Source organism: Lethenteron reissneri, chromosome 42 (genome assembly GCF_015708825.2).
Source record: "Lethenteron reissneri isolate LAM-NWPU_2019-01 chromosome 42, ASM1570882v1, whole genome shotgun sequence".
Taxonomy (NCBI): domain Eukaryota; kingdom Metazoa; phylum Chordata; class Hyperoartia; order Petromyzontiformes; family Petromyzontidae; genus Lethenteron; species Lethenteron reissneri.
In genome coordinates, this window is record NC_083820.1 from 12,702,604 (window position 1) to 12,725,601 (window position 22,998).

The 22,998-nt window shown below is 51.2% G+C and overlaps 1 protein-coding gene across 3 annotated transcripts in view; it reads left to right on the forward strand.

Moving 5' to 3' along the window:
- LOC133353037 (receptor-type tyrosine-protein phosphatase mu-like) overlaps window positions 1–22,998 on the forward strand; it is a 161,209-nt gene that overhangs the window by 123,098 nt on the left and 15,113 nt on the right. For all 3 annotated transcript variants that reach the window (XM_061569116.1, XM_061569118.1, XM_061569117.1), the window contains 9 exons: window positions 32–119; window positions 1,151–1,227; window positions 3,709–3,745; window positions 7,571–7,668; window positions 7,897–8,013; window positions 10,588–10,742; window positions 11,100–11,235; window positions 20,872–21,021; window positions 21,779–21,952. In XM_061569116.1, coding sequence (XP_061425100.1) covers window positions 32–119; window positions 1,151–1,227; window positions 3,709–3,745; window positions 7,571–7,668; window positions 7,897–8,013; window positions 10,588–10,742; window positions 11,100–11,235; window positions 20,872–21,021; window positions 21,779–21,952 — 1,032 coding nt within the window. The remainder of the gene's footprint in view (window positions 1–31; window positions 120–1,150; window positions 1,228–3,708; window positions 3,746–7,570; window positions 7,669–7,896; window positions 8,014–10,587; window positions 10,743–11,099; window positions 11,236–20,871; window positions 21,022–21,778; window positions 21,953–22,998) is intronic.

Below are 22,998 nucleotides of genomic sequence, written 5' to 3' on the forward strand. Positions count from 1 at the left end.
CGCCGCCCGCCGCTCCCTGACGCTGTCGCAGAGTTTCCTGGATGGGCAGTCGGCGCCCTGGCAAGTGGCCAAGAAGGACGAGAACCGCGGCAGGAACCGCTACGGGAACATCATCGCCTGTGCGTGCCACTCGCCGACGCACCGTCACCACCGCATCGGCGGCTTTTCATTAAAACATTTCAGCGAGCCGATCGGCAATCTCTCAAACAATAAATAAGGGGCCATTGCCTGGAACATTAGCTTATTATTAGGAGTGGAACGATGCATTGATTCTTCATTTAATATCGATCCTGAAGCTCATGATACATGCATCCAATCGCGTGTGTGAGAACCAGTGTTTTTCCATTCGTATTTGTCATCGTCGCCATTGTTGTCTATGTAATGGGTACACGTCGTTGTTGTTGTTGTTGTATATGTAATGGGTACACATCATCCACACGACCACAAGAGGTGCCACCATGCACCACCACAAAACAAATGGAATCGATTTTAGAATAGAACTGCACCCCTGAAGTTTTAATCCAGTGTTAGTCATTGTTGCCTGTGGTGAAACACTCTCAGCTTAATTTAATTCGCTGTGCACGTTTCTGTTTGTGCGTCTGTGTGTGTCTGTGTGTCTGTGTGTGTCTGTGTGTCTGTGTGTGAGCTATCAGGAGCGGTAGTGTAGCAGTTAACACGCTGCTTAACAGTCTGTTAAGGCTATATGGGGGATCTTTGTCTTCGTGTGTGAGCTGTAGGGTAGCAGTTAGCGCACTGCGCTACGAATCCGGCGACCCGAGCTTAATTCCCGCTCACGGCCAACACCAGTGACTATTATCTGAACCGGTCCTGCCCATCCCCTCGGCCGACTGGGTCCCACACGAGTAGTACCTAGTGTGGTGTTTAAACATCGCCACCGGGGAGACAAAGGTGGCGGCCGGGCCACCCACACCCCCGTCGTATGCTGTGCCCGCCTTCGTAGGTGCTCGCTAACAGCACCTTCCCCGGCAGCCCATGTGGCTCACGAGGAGGAGCCAGTGGTTGTTGTGTCCTCCCGGATCGAGCGGGCCCAGCCAGCCGCGCGGTGGCGCACAGCGCTGGTGGCCGCCCGCCCTCCGGGTGCTCCGCTAACGGGGGACGTTTGTCTTTGCGCGTGTGGATGCGATGCCAGACGACCACTCCAGGGTCGTGCTCGAGCCTCTGGAGGGGAAACCCGAGTCCGACTACATTAACGGCAACTACGTCGACGTGAGTAGCCCCGGCGGACGATGCGCCACGCGCTGGCCCGACCGTCGCTCATGCAGGACGACGGCCGTGCGTGTAATAAAAATAATAATTTAATAAATGCTATAAAAACGCTGCTCCATGATTTAGCAAAAGTCCATGGCGCTGTCGATTTTATTCTGCGCCCGTCTCGAGCTGCAGCTCGGCACCTCCATCTATAACATCTACAAGTTTCTCTCCCCCCGCGGGGTGATTCTTGTTCTCGTGACTTGACGCTCGCGGGAGCCGAGTCGCCTCCCGTCTGCAGAGCCCCCCCATCCCTTGCCTTCCCCCCCCCCCCATTCTTCCCCCCTATCCCCTCCCTCCCCCCCATCCCCCTCCCTCCCTCCCATCCCCCCCCCATCCCCCTCCCCCCATCACCGCTCCGGTGCAGCCACCACTCGCTCCCAGTCGACTAGTTCGTCCCGCTTGCTGCCCCATCCCATATGTAGCAACAAGGCCCACGCACCTAAAGAACAACTTTTTAATCCGCGATGACTCCTGCCGTGATGTGAGTCACAAATACGAACGCTGACGAATGAGGTAGAACCAAAGCTCTCTCGGGATTCCACTGAGATGCACGGCGAGCAGCAGCATGTGGATTATAGAACATGCGCAGGTCAACCGCAGAATCTTTGATCGTTAAGAAAAGCAAAGGGGGTTGGACAGATGCGTCACTAGAGGGGATGGTGCCCGAAGGGCGATAATAACGACAGAGTGGCAGCCAAGGAGGGAATGCGCCCAATAGTCCATCCTCTGCTGAGATGGAGCGATGATGAGTTGGGCTCCTGTGCAGGTTCAGGTTGGATTGCTACATGGCAGGACTGTGACGGATGGTGGCGACTTAAGAAGGCCTTCATCCAGCAGTCGATTGATCATGGCTGATGATGGATAATGAGAGATCCAGATTGTCCAGTGAGCTGGCATTTGTCAGTCAGTGTCCGCGATTTAACCAGGAGAGGGGATTACCCCACTGAGACCCACGGGCATCATTGCGTCTGTTTCAAGGGCAACCTGCGTTACATCGAACCATTTCAAATATGTAGGCGTTACAATGTTTTTATTTATTTAACTTGATACTAAATAAAACAATAATTAAGATAAACTAAATTATTAAGGATAAACAAAGAAAGTGAATTGCACTTTAAAAATGTAAAAGAAAATCGTGTAGGCAGCCACGGTAGTTCCCGAGATTAACGGCACTTTTATGTTACCACACGCACAAACCCTCACGCACACCACCCACACGGACACGCACACGCACACCACGCACACGTACACCACCCACACGCACAACCACACACACACACACCACCCACACGCACACACACACACGCACACCCACACACACGCCCACCCCACCCACACACACACGCACACCCACGCACACGCACACCCACACCACCTACACGCACACACCACCCGCACGCGCACACCACGCACACCACACGCACACCACCCACGCGCACACCACCCACGCGCACACCACCCACACGCGCACACCACACACACACGCACACCACACACACACGCACACCACCCACACGCACACCACACACACACGCACACCACCCACACGCGCACACCACCCACACCACGCGCACACCACCAACACACGCACACCACCAACACGCACACCACCCACACGCACACCACCCACACGCGCACACCACCCACACGCGCACACCACCCACACCACCCACACGCGCACGCGCCATGTGGGGGGAAGTCATCAAAGCGCCACATGAAAGGGAGGGGCGAGACGAGCGCCGTCACAACGGAGCCGAGAGGAGCAGCTCGGAGAGTCGTGGAGACGAGCGCTGGAGGCTGAGCGCTTGTGAGTGAGTGACAAGGGGGGGGGGGGGGTGATTCTGCACCTGACAGCTGGGCCTCGATTTGAGTGCCGAGTGAAGGGCTGCAGTCTGGCAAACAGCATCTCCGCGACCCTATTATCCTCTTCATGAGCAACGGGAAGTTCAATAATCGCGCCTCTCCTCGTGAAATTGGAGCCCATTGTGAGCGCGAGTTTGTTTGTGAGCGCAGTGGATCGCCAGAGCAGTGGATCGCCAGCGCGGTCCCAGCGACCCGGGCCTCGCTCCCCACCGCAGTGCGCAATGTTAGCGACAGCCGCCTTCTGACTCTGGCCTCGGCCACTTGCATTGAGTAGAGCCATATTCAATGCAAGCGGCCTATTTAATGCAAGTGGCCGAGGCCACGATAACACGTCATGAGTTTGTGTACCACTGCCGCTCGTAGATCAACTCGGCCTCAAATGATAAGATGATGTAATGGTACTATGAAGCAAAAGTGTGCAGGACACAACACCCCACCGCGTGTGCAACGCCACTCTTCATCGGGGCTTGCCTACAGTTCGCGCTTGCCGAGCGTATATGCCGCTAATCGTGACGTTTATGTTGTGCATTGTGTGTGTCTGTGCGTGTGCGTTGTGTGTGTGTTGAATTCCAGGGCTATCAGAAGCAGCGGCAATACATCGCCACGCAAGGTGAGGCACGGTGGTGGCGTGCGATGTGCCTGACCGCCACGCAATATGCACGCTCAGCGAAACGCTCGCGGTGGTTTGTCGACACACAACGCCAACGTTCGCCCCGCGCGTGGCCGCCCACAGGAATTCCAGCGCCACTGCGTTCCCCCAAGTTCCTCACTGCCGCCGTATCTATTGATCCCTCGCCACCGGCAGAGATGGGCAAGCGTCTAGATGGCGTGTAATTCAAACGTGTAATTCATGAGGTTTCTCGGCGGATTATAACATCGCGGGATCGTGAGAGGTGGTGGAGGCTCCGCTATTCAGCAGTGGAATCACTGATTATGATGATGGTGATGTTGATGACGATCTAAATTATCCACCCCAAAGTAGTTGACATATTTTATCTAAATCACACAACTCACAGTTAATCTGTGTCTACGTTACTTTGCTCCAGAAATGTGTAATATTAAAACATTTTGTTCATTTCTGCACCTACAGATAGCCACTGGGACCTAAATCTCGTGTGGCCTTAGTCCCGTGGCACCTAAGTCTCTCTACGTCTCGTGTGACTCAAGTCTCGGATGACCAAATTCCCTCTCCTTGGGCAATGCTGCACTCTGAGCCACTCTCAAGGCAGATTCCCCACACGGACACCGTGTATGGTTGTCTTAGACCTGAAGACTCGGGTTGGATTGCACTTTTATCTGGGTTTTTATTTATTTAATTTTATTCTCACTTTAATGTAATTTCTGGAAAGTCTGTCAATGCTTTTCAATTTTTTCTCATTCTTCAACAAAATTGAGTTCTGCTTCATCTCGGTGCCAGACACAGACGGTGTTGCGTCCGAGACCACGGCTCAAGTTTGTGTCTGGAAATATCTGCCATCCAAAATGACCTTTTTCTTCCCACTATTCGAGGAAAACAGTGTTGTTGTTGTGAAAATAGCTGCTTTGTTTGTGGCATTCTCTGAAAACGGGAGCAAATTATTGTTTTTTCCCACACGAGGCAGCTGTTTTTTTGCTGCAGAATTCGCCGAGATTGACTGTGAATGTGTCTGGGTTAAGTAGACGAAGCTTCATTATCTCATTTTCCATGAGGGTCCTCTCGGAATGTTTTCTGCCGAGGTCCTACGGTGCCTAGGCAAAACAGGAAGAGTGAAGAAGATGATCGGCTAAAGGCCGCCTTCCTGGCATTGTTTGGTCAAACAAAAGCCTTGCCGGCTGACGTCAGAAAACGGCCTTTTCAATCCGGCATGGGGAGCTGCTCCTTCTCCCAAGGCCTCCCGTTTCCGCCCGCGGCCGCTCACATTCATTTGCGAGGCTCTCTTTGTGTACACTTATGGGCAGTTGCACATTTTCATTTTTTGAATTCCACAACCCTTTTATTCCCATCCCTCTCTTTAACGATACTGTATCTCTTTCTCCCTCTAATGCACCGTTTTTTTCACGTTTCGCAAGACGATATTCCACATATTTTGTATTTTGCTTGGGGCGTTTGTGCAAACGCGTGAGAGCGCGCACGGAGACACTCGCCGCATTTTGCTGTCTGAGCCGCGAAATCCGTTTGTGCGAGAGAGCTAGGGGAGGCACGGACGCGCGAGTGTTGTGATTTATGATGCCGAAACAGAGCCGCAACACGTCCCATTTGCGTGGCACAGCGGTGGCCCTGAGCGTCGCCACCCCTCGCCGCTTCCCCGTCCCTCGACTCTTTGTTCAATTCGTGGTTCCGCGAGCGTGGCCGTGAATTGCAATGACGGTGAGGAGAGGTCGCGTGCTGCTCGTGTGGCACTGTTTTTTCTTCATTTGAAGTTTTCCCATAACTCTCGTATGATTGGCAGCTCTGAAAATTGAGCCTGCTACGTGCTTTTGGATTGCGGATTTCATTAATTAAATGAATTCAAAACAAACGAATAAATAATGACCTCGGTGCAAACTGCAATTAATTGGATTTGTTTTTATTAATTATATGACATTTACTTGTTACTTTTGAGACGGGTTAAAGCTGAAAGAAGACCGCCGACGACGGCTCGGGGGCCTGGGACGCGTCGCCCTCCGCTCCGCTGCCAACCGAGACGACGCCTCTTTTGTGCCGTTGACGACTTCTGTTAAATTCGTTCCGATGTCTCCATTATCAGAACCCGCTGATTTTCAAACAGTGTTTTTTTGGCTGATGAAATGTGATGGAAGCTGGCGGGATATATTGATTTATGTTGGGCACATTTTCCCTCCTCTGACGCTCCTCCGGTCAATGGGAGCTTTCATTAGACGCACGATAAAGACGGCCATCGCTCCCGCGCGGCTGATGAAAACCTGCGAAGCGTCAAGTCCATCAACCTTCCCCGCAGCCGATTACCCTTTAAAACGCGCGGCAATCAAACCCATTATGATTAAACACCGCGGCTCACGGCCAAAAATGTCAACTCGTCGCCTCGGCGTAAAACCGCACGGTTCAAAACATGTTTTTTTCCCTCTGTCGGCGCCCCTCGTTACATCTCCTAACCGTGACGGCGTCCGCAGCTCTGGCACACACCTCACCCTTGCCACTGTCGCGTGTGCCCTGCGTGTGCCCTGCGTGAGTCCGCGTGTCTGGGAGTGACTCGAATCTGTGCACCAGAAAAGGAGTGAAATGGCCTTTAAGGAACTGATACCTACAACACGTGAAATAAATAAACGTGCGGGCATGTCTCATGAGCAACACGTAAATAGAATTTCACATCTATCATCCTAAAATCCTTAACAGGTAATATTTTGTGTCCGGGATCCATGACAGTGTCAATATAATTATTCTGTGAAATTAACAGAGATCTCCTACTGCTCAAACGAGCATTGAGCCAGTGGTGGGAATTGCACATTCCCATGGCGAGGGGTGAGTCCACCCATAGAATAATAACTACTTTGAAATCCAGACAAACTGGTACGTATTTTATCGACCTGATAGGACGATTAGCCGTGTCAACTCCCAACCAGGATTTGAACTCACAGCTTTCAGATTGCGAGCCACTCGCTCTACCACTCTGCTATTTTATTTATGCATATTATTAACTGAATTCAATTTGCGACGTATAAATGTGTATTTATGGAAATTGAATGTTTATTGCTTCAGCTGTATGAATCGATATATCACAGGTTAAGTACATATATTTTCGGTTTAAGTGCATTTATTTTCGTAGCCCGTTATTGATATTTATTGACTAAAAGGTTAGGGTGCTTTTTGACTCAGTCAAGTGTGGAGCTCACAGTCTCGATTACCATGGTTACGTTGCGTGAACTTCACGCATTGATTCCTCCAGCCGTGTTGAGGACTCAGTCGACCAGACACTGATGATTTCACGTATGTTTGTATGTACGTGGAACTTCTTTCACACCCTACGTAGCCAACTGTGCTGATCGCTGCAGGTCACAAAACATTTATCTTTGTGCTTGTTCCCCTGCACTACTCCGCTTTGGAATTCTCTCCCGTTGTCTCTTGAGCAAAGCTGTATGGTCACATTGCTAATTTTTTTAAACACGTTAACTTTGATGGAATACAGCTCCAGTAATGCTGGGCCACTTGGCATTTCAGGCATTTGGGCCTGTGCTCGGCAACCGTGATAAAAATAAATAACCTGCAAAAAATCGACGGCCTCCCCACGTGCACATCTGCGACAAAGCACCGCTATAAACGTCGATACGGAGGCCCTGACCGACGTCCGCTGCTCCCCGGTCTGGCGCGACCCTCGCTGGCGTTAACCGGTCTCACTGGGGCCGATTTGCCCGGAATCATGATGGCGTGCGGTGAAAACCGATGGCTTTTTCTGAACCTTCCTGCCCCGTAATCGTCGACTCGTCTCGCCGCCTCCGCTAGGCCCCCTGCAGGAGACGGCGGTGGACTTTTGGAGGATGGTGTGGCAGGAGAAGTCGTCCAGCATCGTCATGGTCACGAATCTCGTGGAGGTCGGCAGGGTGAGCGCTCGCACTGTGCCCGGTTTCACGCTTCTCTCGTCGTCGCCATCAGCCATGATCCGTCCACCGCAAGACGAAGGCCTCTCTAAGCAAGCCCGTCTGCTTCTCTTGCCATCTCGTGATGCACGGATCTGTAGTGTGTGCTGATGTCATCGCTCCACCTCCGTGCCGGACGTCTCCACGGGCAAGTTCTCCAACTCGCTCGCCCCCTATGCCGTGCGTGAGCAGGTGAAGTGTTTCAAGTACTGGCCGGACGACACGCAGCTGCTCGGGGACATCGCCGTGACGCTGCTGCACACGGAGCTGCTCGCGGAGTACGTCATCCGCACGTTCTCCGTCAAGCGGGTGAGATGCTCGCACGCCGCACATGGCAGCGGTGCCGCTGCCATGGCCTTTTGGGATGGCTACATTCCCGCTCCCGATGAGTGAAACGGCACCGTGGCTACACGGCCAGCTCCTTTGAGCTGGTGGCTTTGGCAAGGCTGAGAGAGCATTGAACATGCAATGCGGTGGTCACACGACGTGCATGCAGGGCACGATCGGCGTGGTCACCTCCCTGTTATTTGCGAGCGCGCCCTGGCGCATTGGCAAATCTGATGCAGGCTGCACGCATTCTCCTTCTGCTGGTGTTGTGATGGGGTGCTCATCGTTTAGTGTTGGATCTCGATCTGCCACCTCCCGTGTTCTATCCACTGCTTGATGCATTGTTACAAGTCGGGGGTCACGACTCGTTTTGAATTGATTAAATGTTTCACATTTGTGCCATTTCATTTGTATTCTGTCTTCTATGTTTTTTTCAGTTATTCTGTCTTGTTTGTGCCATTAACCTGAAGGTCACATTTGCATATAATTTACATACATTTTAAGAACAATATATTGACATTTTAGTAAACATGATCATTGATTAATTATAAGTGATTTTAATGAGTATTCCACACTAGGTACATGATTGCCCACGTGTCTGTGTGTGTGTACCTGTGTGTCAGTGGGGAGTGGTAATGTAGAGGTTAGCGCGCTGCAGCCACGAACCCGGTGAGCAGAGTTCGATTCCCGCTCACGGCTAACACCAGTGAGGATTAACTCAAACCGGTCCTGGGCCTCACTTAGGTCGACTCAGTTTCAAATGAGTACCTAGTGCGATGTGTAACTATTTCCACTAGGGATACAAAGGCGGCCGGGCGTGATGCTGGCCACCCACCCCCTCGTGTGCCGTTCCGGCTTTAATAGGTGCTCGAGAACAACACTGGCCCCAACAGTCTGGTAAAGGTTATACGGGGGACATCAGCGTCACTTCGTGACGAACGGCAGCTGTTGCTTCGAGTGTGTTGTGTATGTATGTACATACATATTACACACGTTGCGAGCGCATACGTGTGTCTCTACACTCGCATCAGTGGGTGTTTTTTTCTGTTCTGCCCGCACGCGCTCTCGCTCTCTCGCACAACTGACTTACACAAGGTCTCCCTTGAACAGGAGACGTTTGTTGTCGCAGTGGGCCCTCACCTGGCCATAAACAACGGCCACCACGTCGATGAATCAATACGTCGTTACGTGCGTCGTAATGATGATAACGATAGCCTCCTTCACGCGGCCAGAACAGTCTCGCCGCGCGTTCCGGAGAGACGCGCTCTCGCGGGCGCGACACCCAGACAACCGGCCCCCATCGCCGAGCTAAGTCTAAGAGCCGCGACGTTCATCGTCGGCCCGCGGTCGATCCGCCGCTGTGTGAAGGCTGCCGCCGTTGCCGGTGCCTCTACACAATGGGTGCTGTCCGCATGGCATCAGCCAATGGGGGGGGGGGGGGGGGGGGGCTCCCCACGCGTGGGAATGCGTCGCGAGTCTCAAGGCTAATGAACTCAGAGACCAGTAAACTCACCCTCGCCCAACGTAGGAGCAATGGCGTCGCCACACACTTTCAATATCCGGATATATAATCATATATATAAAAAGTTACATATATATGGAAGAACTATATTTAGAGCAGGTGAGAGCTGATATATAATTAAGCTATTACATCTATAAAATGTGCTGCATTACATTTTGATATATAGCGCAGGTGTAAAATCAATGGAAAAGTGAAAAATGACAGCTTGAATATTTAATGCTCACGTGTGCAGCGCGTGTGTGTATGCGTGTGTACGGGTGTGGGGAGCGGTAGTGTAGTGGTTAGCATGCTGTGCTACGAACCTGGCGACCTGGGCTCCATTCCCGCTCACGGCCACTAACACCAGTGACGATTATTTGAACCGGTCCTGGGCCTCCCCTAGGTCGACTCAGCCTCAAATGAGTACCTGGTGCGGTGTGTAAACATCGTCACTGAGGAGACAAAGGAGGCCAGGCGTGGTGCTGCATTCATAGGTGCTCACGAACAACACTTGCCACAACAGTCTGTTACAGGCGAAACAGGAGATCTTTGTTTTTGTGTGTGTGCGTGCATGTGTGCGTGTTGTGGTGGGCCTGGTCCAGGCCACACTGCCCCTCCCCACCCCCGAGCACCACGCCGGCCTTAATGGGTACTGGCTAACAGCACTCGTCCCAACAGTTTGCCCAGTGCATGTAGAGGATGATCTTAGGTAATTGATTCTGGCATCCCATGCTCTTCATAGTAGCAGTCGTTTGGGATTCACATTCAACGCGCTCCACACGCGACAACCACCGCATAGCACTTGACGCCACCAAACAGTGCAATTTACAGCACGGAGCAACGTGCAATCATCCATCACCTAGAGAGAGGCTTTCTCTTCCAAAGAGAGCCATTCAGTCGCGGGAGAGTGCGAGTCCATGATATGTTTCTCTATGCGAGTCTATGGGTTTGTATATAAGGCTATGGTTACCTATGTGAGTGTGAGTGTCTATGTGAATCTGTGGGTCTCTGTGTGATTCCGTGCATGTCTGGGTGCCGTCTCCGTGTGTGCACAGAAGGGGTACTTCGACGCGCTCGAGGTGCGGCAGTTCCACTTCACGGGTTGGCCTGACCACGGCGTGCCGGCCTTCGCCACGGGCCTGCTGTCCTTTGTGCGACGCGTCAAGGCCTCCAACCCCCCCGAGGCCGGGCCCATCATCACACACTGCAGGTGCGGTGTGCCCCATGGCCAGCCACGGTCCCGCTCTGCCCAGCTCCCTGTGCCGCCCCACGTGTCAGCACAGCCACATTTCATTTGCAGATCGAGAGATTCACGCCTCCCTCTAGTAGTTGAGCGAAATAACTAAAATAAGTTCCAGCCATTCCCAATCCACTGTTGGATAAAGGCCTCCCAAAGCCATGTCGGTCATGTTTTTTTTTACCATTCTTCACCACTCCAGTTAGTGTGGGTTGGTAACTGAGCGTAACAGATTCTCAAAATCGGTACCCTCGCACGTGTCTCGGCGTTGGGTGTCATGTATGTGCGTTGCATGTGCTGTCCCCCCAACCCCTTGCCCTGTGGGGATAGTGCGGGTGCGGGTCGCACAGGCTGCTACGTGGTGATCGACGTCATGCTGGAGATGGCCGGGCGCGAGGGCGTCATCGACGTCTACAACTGCGTCCGCGAGCTGCGGCTACAGCGCGTCAACATGGTGCAGACCGAGGTGACGCGCGCCGCTCCTCCTCGTCGTCATACCAGATCGCCACTCACCCTGCTCCTCCAGATTCTCACTCATCTCAGATCCTCGCTCACACACTCCAATTTTCCCACTCAACCCACATCTCCATGTCTCTACAGCCCTGTGCCCCTTAGATCTCTACTTATCGCCATATCTCCATTCCCACAGAACCTTGCTGTTTTAGAATCCCACTTACCCCACATCTTTACTCTATCAGATTTGGGCTCTTTTGCATCTCAATTTCCCCAGAAAATCTTGCACATTTTGATTCCCACTTGTTCCAAATATCTACTCTGACTTCTTCCCTGAGATTCACACTCACTCTTGGCTCGCTACCCCCCCCCCTCTCCATGCAGGGTCCCACTGGTCCCTGCTCCCGCCAGGCTCCCTGCTTGCCCGGGTTCCCACTCGTGGCAAAGAAACGAGGATGAGCTGATAACAAACACTGTGTAACACTTTTTTTTTGTTCCTGGGTAGTAAGTGTTATTTCCTCATTGCTTATGCCTCAAAAGTACAGAAAATGGCTATTATTACTCACAAACTTTGCTTTTGTGACCACGACAGTGATATTGTGAAATTTACCTATTTTCAATGAGAAAACGGGCGAATTTGTGTGTTTTCGTTCACATAAATTCAGAAAATCCAACATATGAATCAAAATTAACATGTATTTATACTAAAGTAATACAAAAATGACTACAAAAGATTTAGAAGTGAATAGTTTTTCAAGATTTACGATTATACTGTAAATAACTTTAACGAATCAGCCCCCAAATGTAGTCTCCTAATCATGTTCTCGTTATACTGTCCTTGGTAGCGGCGTTCAAAGTCCAGTATATCCTGGTGGAAGCGCTCGCCTTGCTCCTCTGAGTACACCACCATGTTCTCCTTGAATTATTCAAGATGAGCATCAAGGATATGGACTTTGAGGGACATCCTACAGCCCATTGTGCCGTAGTTCTTCACCAGTCTCAACCAGCTCCACATAGTCTTCGACCTTGTGATTGCCCAGGAAGCCACGAACCACTGCGACAAAGCTGTCCCAAGCTGCTTTCTTATTACTAGTGAGCTTCTTGGGGAATTTATTGCACTCCAGAATATTCTTTATCTGTGGTCTGACGAAAACACTGGCTTTTTGACCTTTGCCTCAGACAGCTTGGGTAAGAAGTCTTGAAAGTACTTGAAGGCTACCGTCTCCTTATCTACAGCTCTGACAAATTGTTTCATAAGGCCCAATTTGATGTGCAGTGGTGGCATCCGCACCTTCCAGGGGTCCACCAGTGGCTCCCACTTGACGTTGTTCCTCCCCACAGAGAACTCGGTCCGCTGTGGCCAGTCCCGCCTATTGGTAGTGCGCCTTGGTGTCCCTGCTGTCCCAAAGGCAAAGATAGCAGTGAAACTTTGTAAAACTTTTATTATGTTTTATTTTTATTATTTTATTATTTCCCTTCTACGTGACTTTACCGAAAGAACCAAGAAGTTACTCCAAGTTTACTCAGCACTAAATCTCTCTGGAATGTTCTGTAAAATAGGTAAAATTCTAAATATCACTGTCCTGGTCACAAAAGCAAAATTTGTGGGGAATAATAGCCATTTTCGGTACTTTTGAGGCATAAGCAATGAGGAAATAACACTTACTACCCAGGAACAAAAATTTTTTTTACAGTGTTTGTTATCAGCTCATCCTCGTTTCTTTGCTCATTAATCTCTTCGAGTAACTCACTCGCCCCTCACACTCACACCCCACTCGACCTAACCAAATCTGCCCTGACTCTCGCACGCACACACACGCACGCACACACACGCATACACACGCACACGCACACGCACACACACGCATACACGCACACGCACGCACACACACGCACACACACACACGCACACACACGCATACACACGCACGCACACGCACGCACACGCACACACACGCGCACAAAGACAAAGAGTCTACCTCGGAGAGGCCAGGGCCGGTTCAGATGTTAGTCACTCATGTTGGCCCTGCGCAGGAATTGAGCTCTGCTCGCCGGGTTCGTCGAGCAGTACACTAATTGCTCTGCTGCTGCTCCACACTACATCTACTCATGCATTCACACACAAAGATAAAGATTCCCCGTATAGCCTCATCAGGCTATTGGGGCAAGTGCTGTTAGTGAGCACCTATGAGAAGGTGGGTGAGCAGCACCACGCCCGGCCGCCTTTGTCTCTCGAGTAGCAATGTTTACACACCATGCCAGGTATTCAGTTGAGTACCTGGCGTGGTGTTCTGGGCCCTCCCCTATGTCGACTCAGCCTCAAATTCACACACACTCTCTGTGGGTTGATAGAATTCTCAATTGTGTTTGTTGTCTTATTTTGTACGTTTGCACTGTGAGCCACAAACAGAGCGGCTGGTGCATTCATCATAAACAACTCGGATTTTTTTCGCAACTATTTTCTTAAAAAGAAAGAGGAGAGGATTGCGCTGGCGAGCGAGCAAGCGAGGGGGGTACATTGCAGGAGGTGAGGGCGGAGGGCTGAGGGGGACGCGAGAATGTGGCAGCATTAAAGAGAGAGAGAGGACAGAAGGGAGAGGGAGGTGACACCAGGAGAGGAGACGAGCGTGCGGTGTGGGGAGAGCGAGCGGGGAGGGAGGACGAGTGATGAGGCCGTGCAGGAGGCCGCTGCCTCCCCGCGTCGCGATGCACGAGTCGCGCTTAATTACGACGGCGGCGGCGGCGCAGAGTGTGGATGCTGCCGAACCCACGCGCAGCAGCTGCTGCTGATGGAATTAATTAGTTAATTAAAAGAGCGACATCGTGGCCAAGCGGTGCGTATCGTCCCCGCTCCGGTGCCGCACCCCACAGAGAGCGAGCGGCCCACCCCGCCGTGTGCGTCGGCCGTCCCAGCTGCCAGATCGGCTTCCTGTTTGTGTTGTTGTTGTCGAGAACAAGCCGGCCGTGCGACTCTGTCTCAAGAGGCTCACAGTGGCCAGGTCAGAGACACCGAGGTCGTGAGCTTGAATCTGGGTGGCTACCCGTGCTTCTCACGAGTATGGCGAGTTGGTGGTCGAAGCCAAGTTACAATAACCGCACACAAAGACATTTAATTAGATGTGTTGCTTCATCTGTCCCAACGCAAGTAAACATACACAATTATCATATCGGATGACTGCCATGCGGTTCGCCACTCGTTTTAGAAAGTTAGTTAATCAATACATGAGGTGAGAGCTTTATTTATCAAAGGGGGGTTCACTGGCGTTATGTGAGAACATGTTCTGGGTCTCCGGGATCAATCCCTCCCCGGATACATGGAAGCTCCGCTGGCTGCGGGAATCCCACGGTGACTTCCTAGCTCGCACCGTGCCCCTGCGCCGCTTGCCTCGTCCTCATGTAGCTGGTGGAGAAAATCAAACGAGAAAATTATCATCAGGGGACCTCCTTTGCCAGTACCAAAATATGAGAATAGGGTTTTCCCTTTTTCTGGCAACAAAGCAGATGTTAAGATGTTTAAACACCAAACTGAAACCTTTTTACAAAAAATCATGTCTGCATTAAACACAAAACTTGTGGTCATGATGCAAACACAAACATACTCTGATAATATATGCATTGTCTTTGAAACTGATTGGTCCGCACCAGAGACAGCTTTCTTTTGAGCCTCGTCTCAAAACGGTGGTCGACCAGAAGATAAAATAATCGTTTACCTTTCAGCGCTTGTTTTCGATGCACATGTGCCTTTCAAAAACCGAGGCAGAGCGGTGCTTTTTAGAGTTTTAACAGACCTTTAAATCGGTTTGAGCCTTTGGAGAAATGTTGATGTGGGACATGACAACTTTATCGATAGTTGTTTTACTGATGCTAAAACCGGCAAAGGTAGCAGCCCCGTGGCGTCTCTGAAGAGGTGGCTCCTTCATCTCGCACCGGCCTCAGCCATCCCCACGAAGCCACCCATCTGCTCACTCCGATCCCACGCCTCATTTGCCGCCGCGTAATTGAACAGGAAATGCTAATTGCTCGGGTAATGAATGTCAGACGGCGAGCGCACGGAGGCAGGGAGGACGAGCGAGCGGTGCTTGGGGGCGCGCGCTCGGATCGGGCTTGCATCGCTTCCTGGGAGTAAATGCAATTCAAGTTTTTTCACGTGACAAATTTACTAAAATAATGAGTTTTTAAAAAGTCCCACACTCATTACACGTGACTAACGGCCGTATGCTGCCTGCGGGAATCGGAGGCACTGTGGCGTGACTCCACATATCTTCGCCAAAAAATTGGAGGGGGAAAGAAGGCAGTTAAAATGACACGAGAGCGCTTTGCACACAAAGCGCCCCTTGCACCGTCGCGTGTGGATAAAAGTGGCCGAATAGAAGTGACTTCACAAGACGTTTGCACGATTTGCTCTTGCGAGGGCCGCTATCTGAAATAATCTCATCTTACACCGCTCGCTGTGAATATTCAATCGGAATTTGTATTCGTTGTCTATTTGTTTGACACCTTCAGCACCATAAACTCATAACTTGGAGGTTTCAGGAGTTGTCCACGATGCAGCAGAGCCACTCGTGCCACCGCGTGGGTTTTCGCCGTTGTGCTGCGTAGCTCTCCAACGCATTTGCAATTTGTACCGCATGGCGTTCGGTACGACGTCCGATGTTTCGCTGTACGTCCTTGGAGCTTCTTCAATTCAGTTATATTCCTGAAGAAGCTGGCAGCGAAGCCTCGGGCATCTTGCTGAACAACACTCAGTGAAACACGAAACTCAGCGGAGAAAAGCTTACTTTATTTCTCCGCGATGAAAAAAAAATCACTCGTGACAGCTGCTGCAACCGCGCCGCTGCGATTTGCATTAAAGAAGAGCATTCATCGCTGCATTTGCACGGCTCGTGGAGAGAAACGTCCGCTCCCAAAGCCCCTGTACCAGGTGCGGTAGATGCTGGAGTTAATTGCGAGACGAATGGCGGATTAGCGCGACGGGGGGCGAGGCGCCCACCTCGTGCCGACCGCAGCTGGTGCCCGTCGACCTCGGGGGGACCCCGGGGCAGTTCTCGGCACTCACGACAGCCACCCACGAACTTTTAAATTGACTTCGATCCCCCGAAGAAAAGTAATTCATTAAAGGAATCAAGAACTTCGAGCCTCTTCTGCCGAGTTTGTATTTGTTCCCATGATAAACGCGGCTGTTTGATAAAGAAAACAAAAGCACGAACGATTTGACTCTCCGGGACATTAAATTGGCACGGCTCCTCGGTGACGGCCGCCAGGGTCACTTAGCGCGCTGGCACGCGAGTAGTGAAGATTTTACACTCGGCCACCCAGGGAGCGGCTCCTGGTTTACAAAGCAAAATGAAATCCTGTCTCTCCTATAAGAGGCTGGCCGGATGGCTCAGAGGTCAGAAGTCTGGGGTCAGATCTGGGTTTCAGCCACCTGTGCTAAAGGTGGGCGGATGGCTTCAGGCTGGTCTCCAGTGACCACACACACACACCCCACCTGTCATGTGAAATTACGTCGTTCACTAAATCTGGCTTAATTCCAGCTCTGAGAATTACATTGTATGGTTTTATGGCCACGCCGCGAATATATTTACAGCAGGGCAAGTGGAATAGTGTGACGGCTGTGTAGTGTAGATAAGTGGTTGCGTGAGACCTGCCTCTCGCTGTGGCTGTGGCTACTAGTCCCACGCCAGCTAATCCGGCCTACCGACTACCCCGACAATATTCCGTGATAAATGAAGCCCGGTCGACCGTACGGTCGACCGGTGGTGCTCCTGTATAGGGGGTGGAGGGGCACGTGAGTTGGTGGGTGCGCCACCGTAGGGTGCGTCGTTGTTTGTGCGAGCGTGACGCGTGCTGTGACTGCCGGGCCGGGGAGCAGTGGTCCAGCGGCTTACGTGATACGCTACGATCACAGAAACTCGAAGTAAAATTTTAGGTCATGCTGAAAGCCTGCCCTGAGCCTCTTCTAGATCGAATCTGCTTAAACTGGGGTGGAAGTTCGTGGTTTACTGGAGCCGGAATTGCCACTTATAGTTTGCTCCACAGTCTTTATTTTGCTCTTTATCGCTTCCCAATAGGCACTCTCGAGCAGTGATTCACCGCCCTGGGGATTCGATTATTATGGTACAATTCGTATATTTCTCATTTTCATCGTCTCATTTGTTTTATCCATCACTTATGTGAGTGTCTGAATCGATCTTAATTGATTCATGAATCATTTCGCAGCGAGCTAGCACCGATATCTAACAGCGAGGGTCCTTGCCGCTAAACATCAGACACCGTATGCCGAAACCGGTCCTGCATTTGCCCTTGTTGACCCACAGCTGTGGAAATGACGCGCTCCATAACATGCACACGATGCTTGTGGTGGGAACATAGCTTTGTGCACTCTACTTTCCATCATCCGGTCGTTCCACGGTGAAGCCTCGTGACTTCCGCACGTCACGGCGCGGCCCTTTACGTCTCCGCAAAATCTTGGCCGCGTTGCCAGCGAACGTGAGCGTGGCTCTCTCCGCCTGTCTCCACCTTCCCCGGGTGCTCGGCTAATGAGGCTCAACCCAGTTTCCGCTCGACCATCAATAACCGTGCTCGCTCGCCGCCTCGCGCGTGCCGCTCGTCGGGCTCCTCCGTGGTATTTGCGCTGCCTTAGATTGGCTCCCAGAGCCCGAGGCGTCCGTGCTGAATCCTCAAAGACATTAACCGCAGCTGCCTAATGTTCAGGCTGTGTCCGCAAGCGCTCGGCCGTAAAAACAAAAAAACGCCTCGTGGACAACCGAGCCGCCTCCATTGCGTGGCGAGTTTTTATACGCTCCATTATTAATTCATTTATTATCCCAGTCACAAACATGGATTTGCGCCAGACTTATGATAAACGCAGCGTAGAGTGGCTGCGAGCACTCCACCACTGCACATTTCAAACAAGTTCGAGGCGTCTCATTGACCGTTAAGAGAAGTGAATGGGGCTTGAGTAGGACGCGTCATGGCAAGGAGGGCCATGGTCCGGTGGTCGAGACTAACGATGGAGCAGCAGCCAAAGGAGAGGAGTAATCCACGTGGCATGTGCTCGATGGATTGTGGCATGGCAGGCCCGTTATGAATGGGGATTGCCTGGGGAGGCCTTCATCCAGCAGTGGATCATGGCTGGCGATGACAAGAGTGACTGCAGACCAACATTCTCTCCTCTAACACTTAGATCTCCTTTCTGCAGCTGCATGAGATTATTATTATGATGCAGTTTCGCACACTTGTGATTCAGCGCGTTTTGATGCAAGGGTGGGTGGATCACATGCAGATTTATCAAACTCTCAAGCCAGCCGGACTACGTGGTGGCCGGGAGATGGCAGTTCACCAATGGTCGACTGTGAGCCCATCTGTGTGGACCTTTCAGAGTTATCCTTTCCGATGCTCGAGTTTGCTCTGAGTATACTCTGGCCTCCTCCCACATGCACAACAATCCTGCAGGGACTTCGAATGCAATTGGACGAACGTTGGGCTGAGAGGTGGCCAGTAGATCACAGCAGTGCCACGTATTAGTGACTCTATCTGTGTGGAGTTCTGAGTGCTATTCCCTCTTGAGCACGGGGTTTATCCGGGCATTCTGGTTTCTTCTCGCACGCCAACTTGCCCAACCATGACAATGCAAGGCCCTCCTGCTACAGCTCATTGAGCCTTTCCTCAGTGATTACTATGTATGCAATCTTAACTTGAAGCTGTCGTGACTGCAGGAATCCATATTCTCTGGTTCTTTCGGTAAAGTCACGTAGATAGAAAAAAATAATATAATAACACCACGTTGCAGTCGCAACACAAAGCGTCCGTCATCAGGTGAGAAAGCATGATCTGCTGCTGTGGCTTTATATTGGCACGGGAGGGGGGGAGGGGTTTTGGACGACGTGGTGACAGATGCTTGTGTTGCGACCGAAACAACGTGTTCTTGATAATTTTTTCTATCTACGTGACTTTACCGAAAGAACCAGAGAGTACTGTGTATGCCACTGTTATTAAAGTATGACATTATTATATGACTGCGTATGACATTATTCAATATTAAGGGTTATATGCAAACAAATTATTTTGCACAATGGATAAATCTTCCACGTGCAACACAGTTCTCCGGATCTCAGTCCCACAACACTCGCGTCGTCGAAGCCGAGGGCATTTAATATTCCATGCGATTGATTTATTTTATTCCTTTTGTTTTCATTTCAGTCGGCTTGCTTCCACCGTTGTTTATAGGCCTGGCCGCGAGCGGCATGGCGCTCTCCCCCACTGCGTCCATTACTGTCTTTATGGCCCCGTTTTTGTTTTCATCTTTATGGCCTGGACGCCCTCTGACCTTACCCTGCGCCTCTCAGGTGAGCGCCGATTTATGGGGATTCATGGCCCAGGAGTCCCCTGACCCCAACCTTGTGCTTCCTGTGCCCCCCATAATCAGAGTCGGATTAAGTTTTAGGGGACCCAGGGCTGCTATAGTTTTTTTTGGGGGGGCACTGTTTTTTCAATTTATTTTTGTATTGCTTTTAGTTTGTTGTCCTTCCGCACCTCCAATTAGCACAGTTGGCTACGTATGATGTGAAAGAAGCTCAACATACATACATACTACATATATCCTACATATATCCTATATACTACATATGTACGATGTCTTCCCTTGACTGTTTTACCACCACCCATACCCATTGCCTATCAGTTCTGGTTTTTAAATGTGATGTACGAACTATTAAGCTAAATCTAAGTTAAAATAACCAAAGTTATTAATTCTACATGTGACCGGTAGTAATACACACAGTGATGCTGCTATAGCTTTAGTAATTACTCAGATTTATCATAGTGCTACAGGATTGAGTTTGAACCATTCAAAAGCAGTCTATATATTTTTGGAGGCCATCAATATCCAATGCCCCAGCCTGCAGCCCCATGAATCCAAGCCTGCCCATGGTACAGAGTTCGAGTTTTGCCGATCTTCACATCATTACAGACTCACAATTTCACATCTCCCTCATTACAAATATGAGCAGGAATACCTCCTGAACAAGGAGTAAAATGCATGCATATGGATTTGGTAATGTTTTCCAATTGCGTGTTTGTTCTTGGTAGTATTCAATTAGCGAGATGATGTTTGGTACCATCGGAGCTGCACACCGAGATAATTCAACATGGCGTACTCCGTGTGACGCGTATTTTGTTTGTTGCGGTTGCACCCGACTTAAGAGCCGCATGGCTCACAGGGCTCTACCTAATAAATGAACTTGAACTTGACTCCGTGCGATGACATAATGTCTAATGATGTCGTGGAATGTGACGTCATTGCATTAGCCAACAAGTATTGTCCATTCTCACTCGGGTTTTATGGCCTGGAGTTTGGGAAACCCTTTGATCAAGTTGGCCAGTTTTCTGTCGAGCGAGTCCTTCATAGCGGCACGACTTAAAATTAAACCACCTTAGTTCATATCGGATGATCTTTCTGAGCATTATCATGACCCTCCGCTAGACAGTGAACTGAGGTGAAGCGTTGACACTTTCCACCCGAGTTGCAAATCGTTAAAACAATCCTGAGGCTGTCGCGGCTGTGCCTTTAACGGAACCGACACGTGTGCCGCCCCCCTCCCCACACCCCCACCCCGCCCCGGTACTCGCGCCATCACCACGGCAACAGGAGCAGTACGTCTTCATCCACGACGTGCTGCTCGAGGCCTGCCTGTGCGGCGACACGGCCATCCCCGCCGCCAGCTTCCGCTCGGCCTACCTGGAGCTGACTCGCCTCGACCCGCAGACGCACTCCACCCCGCTCAAGGAGGAGTTCATGGTGGGCGGCGCTCGCTCGCTCGCTCACTCACTCGCTCACTCGCTCGCTCACTCGCTCACTCACTCACTCGCTCGCTTGCCCGGCGCGGCCGCCTCCGTCTCGCGCCGTCATCCTTCTGAGGACCGGCAGTGTGTAGCACCCCTCCCCACCTCTCTCCGGCCTCCCCTGGTCTCACCGCGTTGTTACTCTGCCTTGGATCCGGCTTGGTAGACGCCGCTGTGTGGCTACGGTAGATTTGGCACCATGTGAGTGCGTGCTCCGGTCCTGTGTGTGACACTGTGGAGATCGGCAATCGTGTTGGCCCATTGAGTCCCCTGAGCAGAAACAATTTTTTGGGGCCGCCATTTTAATTAATAACATTCTTGTGAGATGACCAGAGATATAGGATAGAGATGTTGTAAGAGTGAAGATATGTAATCAAGAGATAGAGATGTTGTGATGTGAGCGTACAGAGATCCAGACAAGGGTTAGAAATGAGAGAGATTCATCAGCTTGTGACGTTCATTAGGATTTCGATTGAGCTCAGATTTGATGCACGTAACTTTTTCATGAATCTGGGGCCCCTATGAAGCCGTGAACTTTTGCTAACCCTGACCCCACCTAACCCTGACCCCACCTAACCCTTTCCCCACCTAACCCTGACCCCACCTAACCCTGACCCCACCTAACCCTGACCTTGCTCCACTTCCACCCTGACCCTTCCTGCCCCCCACCCCCGACTCCCCAACGTCGGTGCCTCCCTCTCGCCCTCCCCCAGACGCTGAACACCGTGACGCCGGCGCTGCGAGCCGAGGACTGCAGCATCGCCCTGCTGCCCCGGAACAGCAGCAAGAACCGCGTGAAGGAGGCGCTGCCCCCGGACCGCTGCCTGCCCTTCCTGCTCACGCTCGAGGGCGACAGCAGCAACTACATCAACGCCGCGCTGCTCGACGTGAGCCCTCCGCACCGTCCACCCGCTCGCTCTCTCAGCGGCACTATCATTTGCTCACTCACTCACTTACCTCCTCGCTGACTCACTAATCCATTCACGTACTCGCTTGATAGTTTTCTCATCCTCTCGCTCACTCACCCAATTGCTAACTCACTAACCCACCCACTTGCTCACTCACTAACTCACATACTACATTACATGCTCACTCACTCATCCTCTTACTTGCTCATTAAATAATTCGCTCGCTTGCCCACTCACCTACCTGCTCACTAATTATTCACTAACCCAGTCGCACACACGGTCACTGAGTTGCTCGTTTGCTTAGTCACTTAGTCGCATACCACTTGCTCGCTCGCTCACTCATTTGCTCCCAGACTCAATCAGTCATTCACTAACTTGGGTAGTCACTCGCTCAGATGCTCACCCATATGTATGCCAACGTCGCCAAACTTGTGACGCGTGAACCAAGAACCACTTCTCACAGGCATCATCACCATAAGTGATGTCATCTGCATCTCATTATTACAATATTATTTCTCCACAGCTGCCATGTGGCAGCTGATGAGAGATTCCCTTGATGAGTTGGTACGACCGTGAAGCTAATTCAGCCTCTTCTGATTGCTTATAACTTCTGTGTTTAAACAACCACATCGTCACTTGTTAGTCTCATGCCATATCACCAATTAACACAAAGTGGTACAATACACTGAGGTTGTTAGAACTGTATAATATATGCATGAATAATCTTGATGATGTCTTAAGTGACATCACCAAGCGATTGGGACTGAGGAGAAAATATCCTAAAACGTGCTGTGTAGTAAGCTACAGCATGGGAAGACAAAGGCGGCCGTGCTTGCGATGCGATGGCTACACTGCCCTTTAGTGTGCCGTGTTTAATAGGCGCTGGCTAACAGCAATGACCACAGCGGTGTTTGTCTCTCTCTTGCCACGACTTGTTCAGACCCTGTAGTTAGTGCCAGCCACATGGCGAGCAGCAGAACTTTGACAAAATATCTGCGGAGACAAAGAGCAGTGGGAACGAAGCC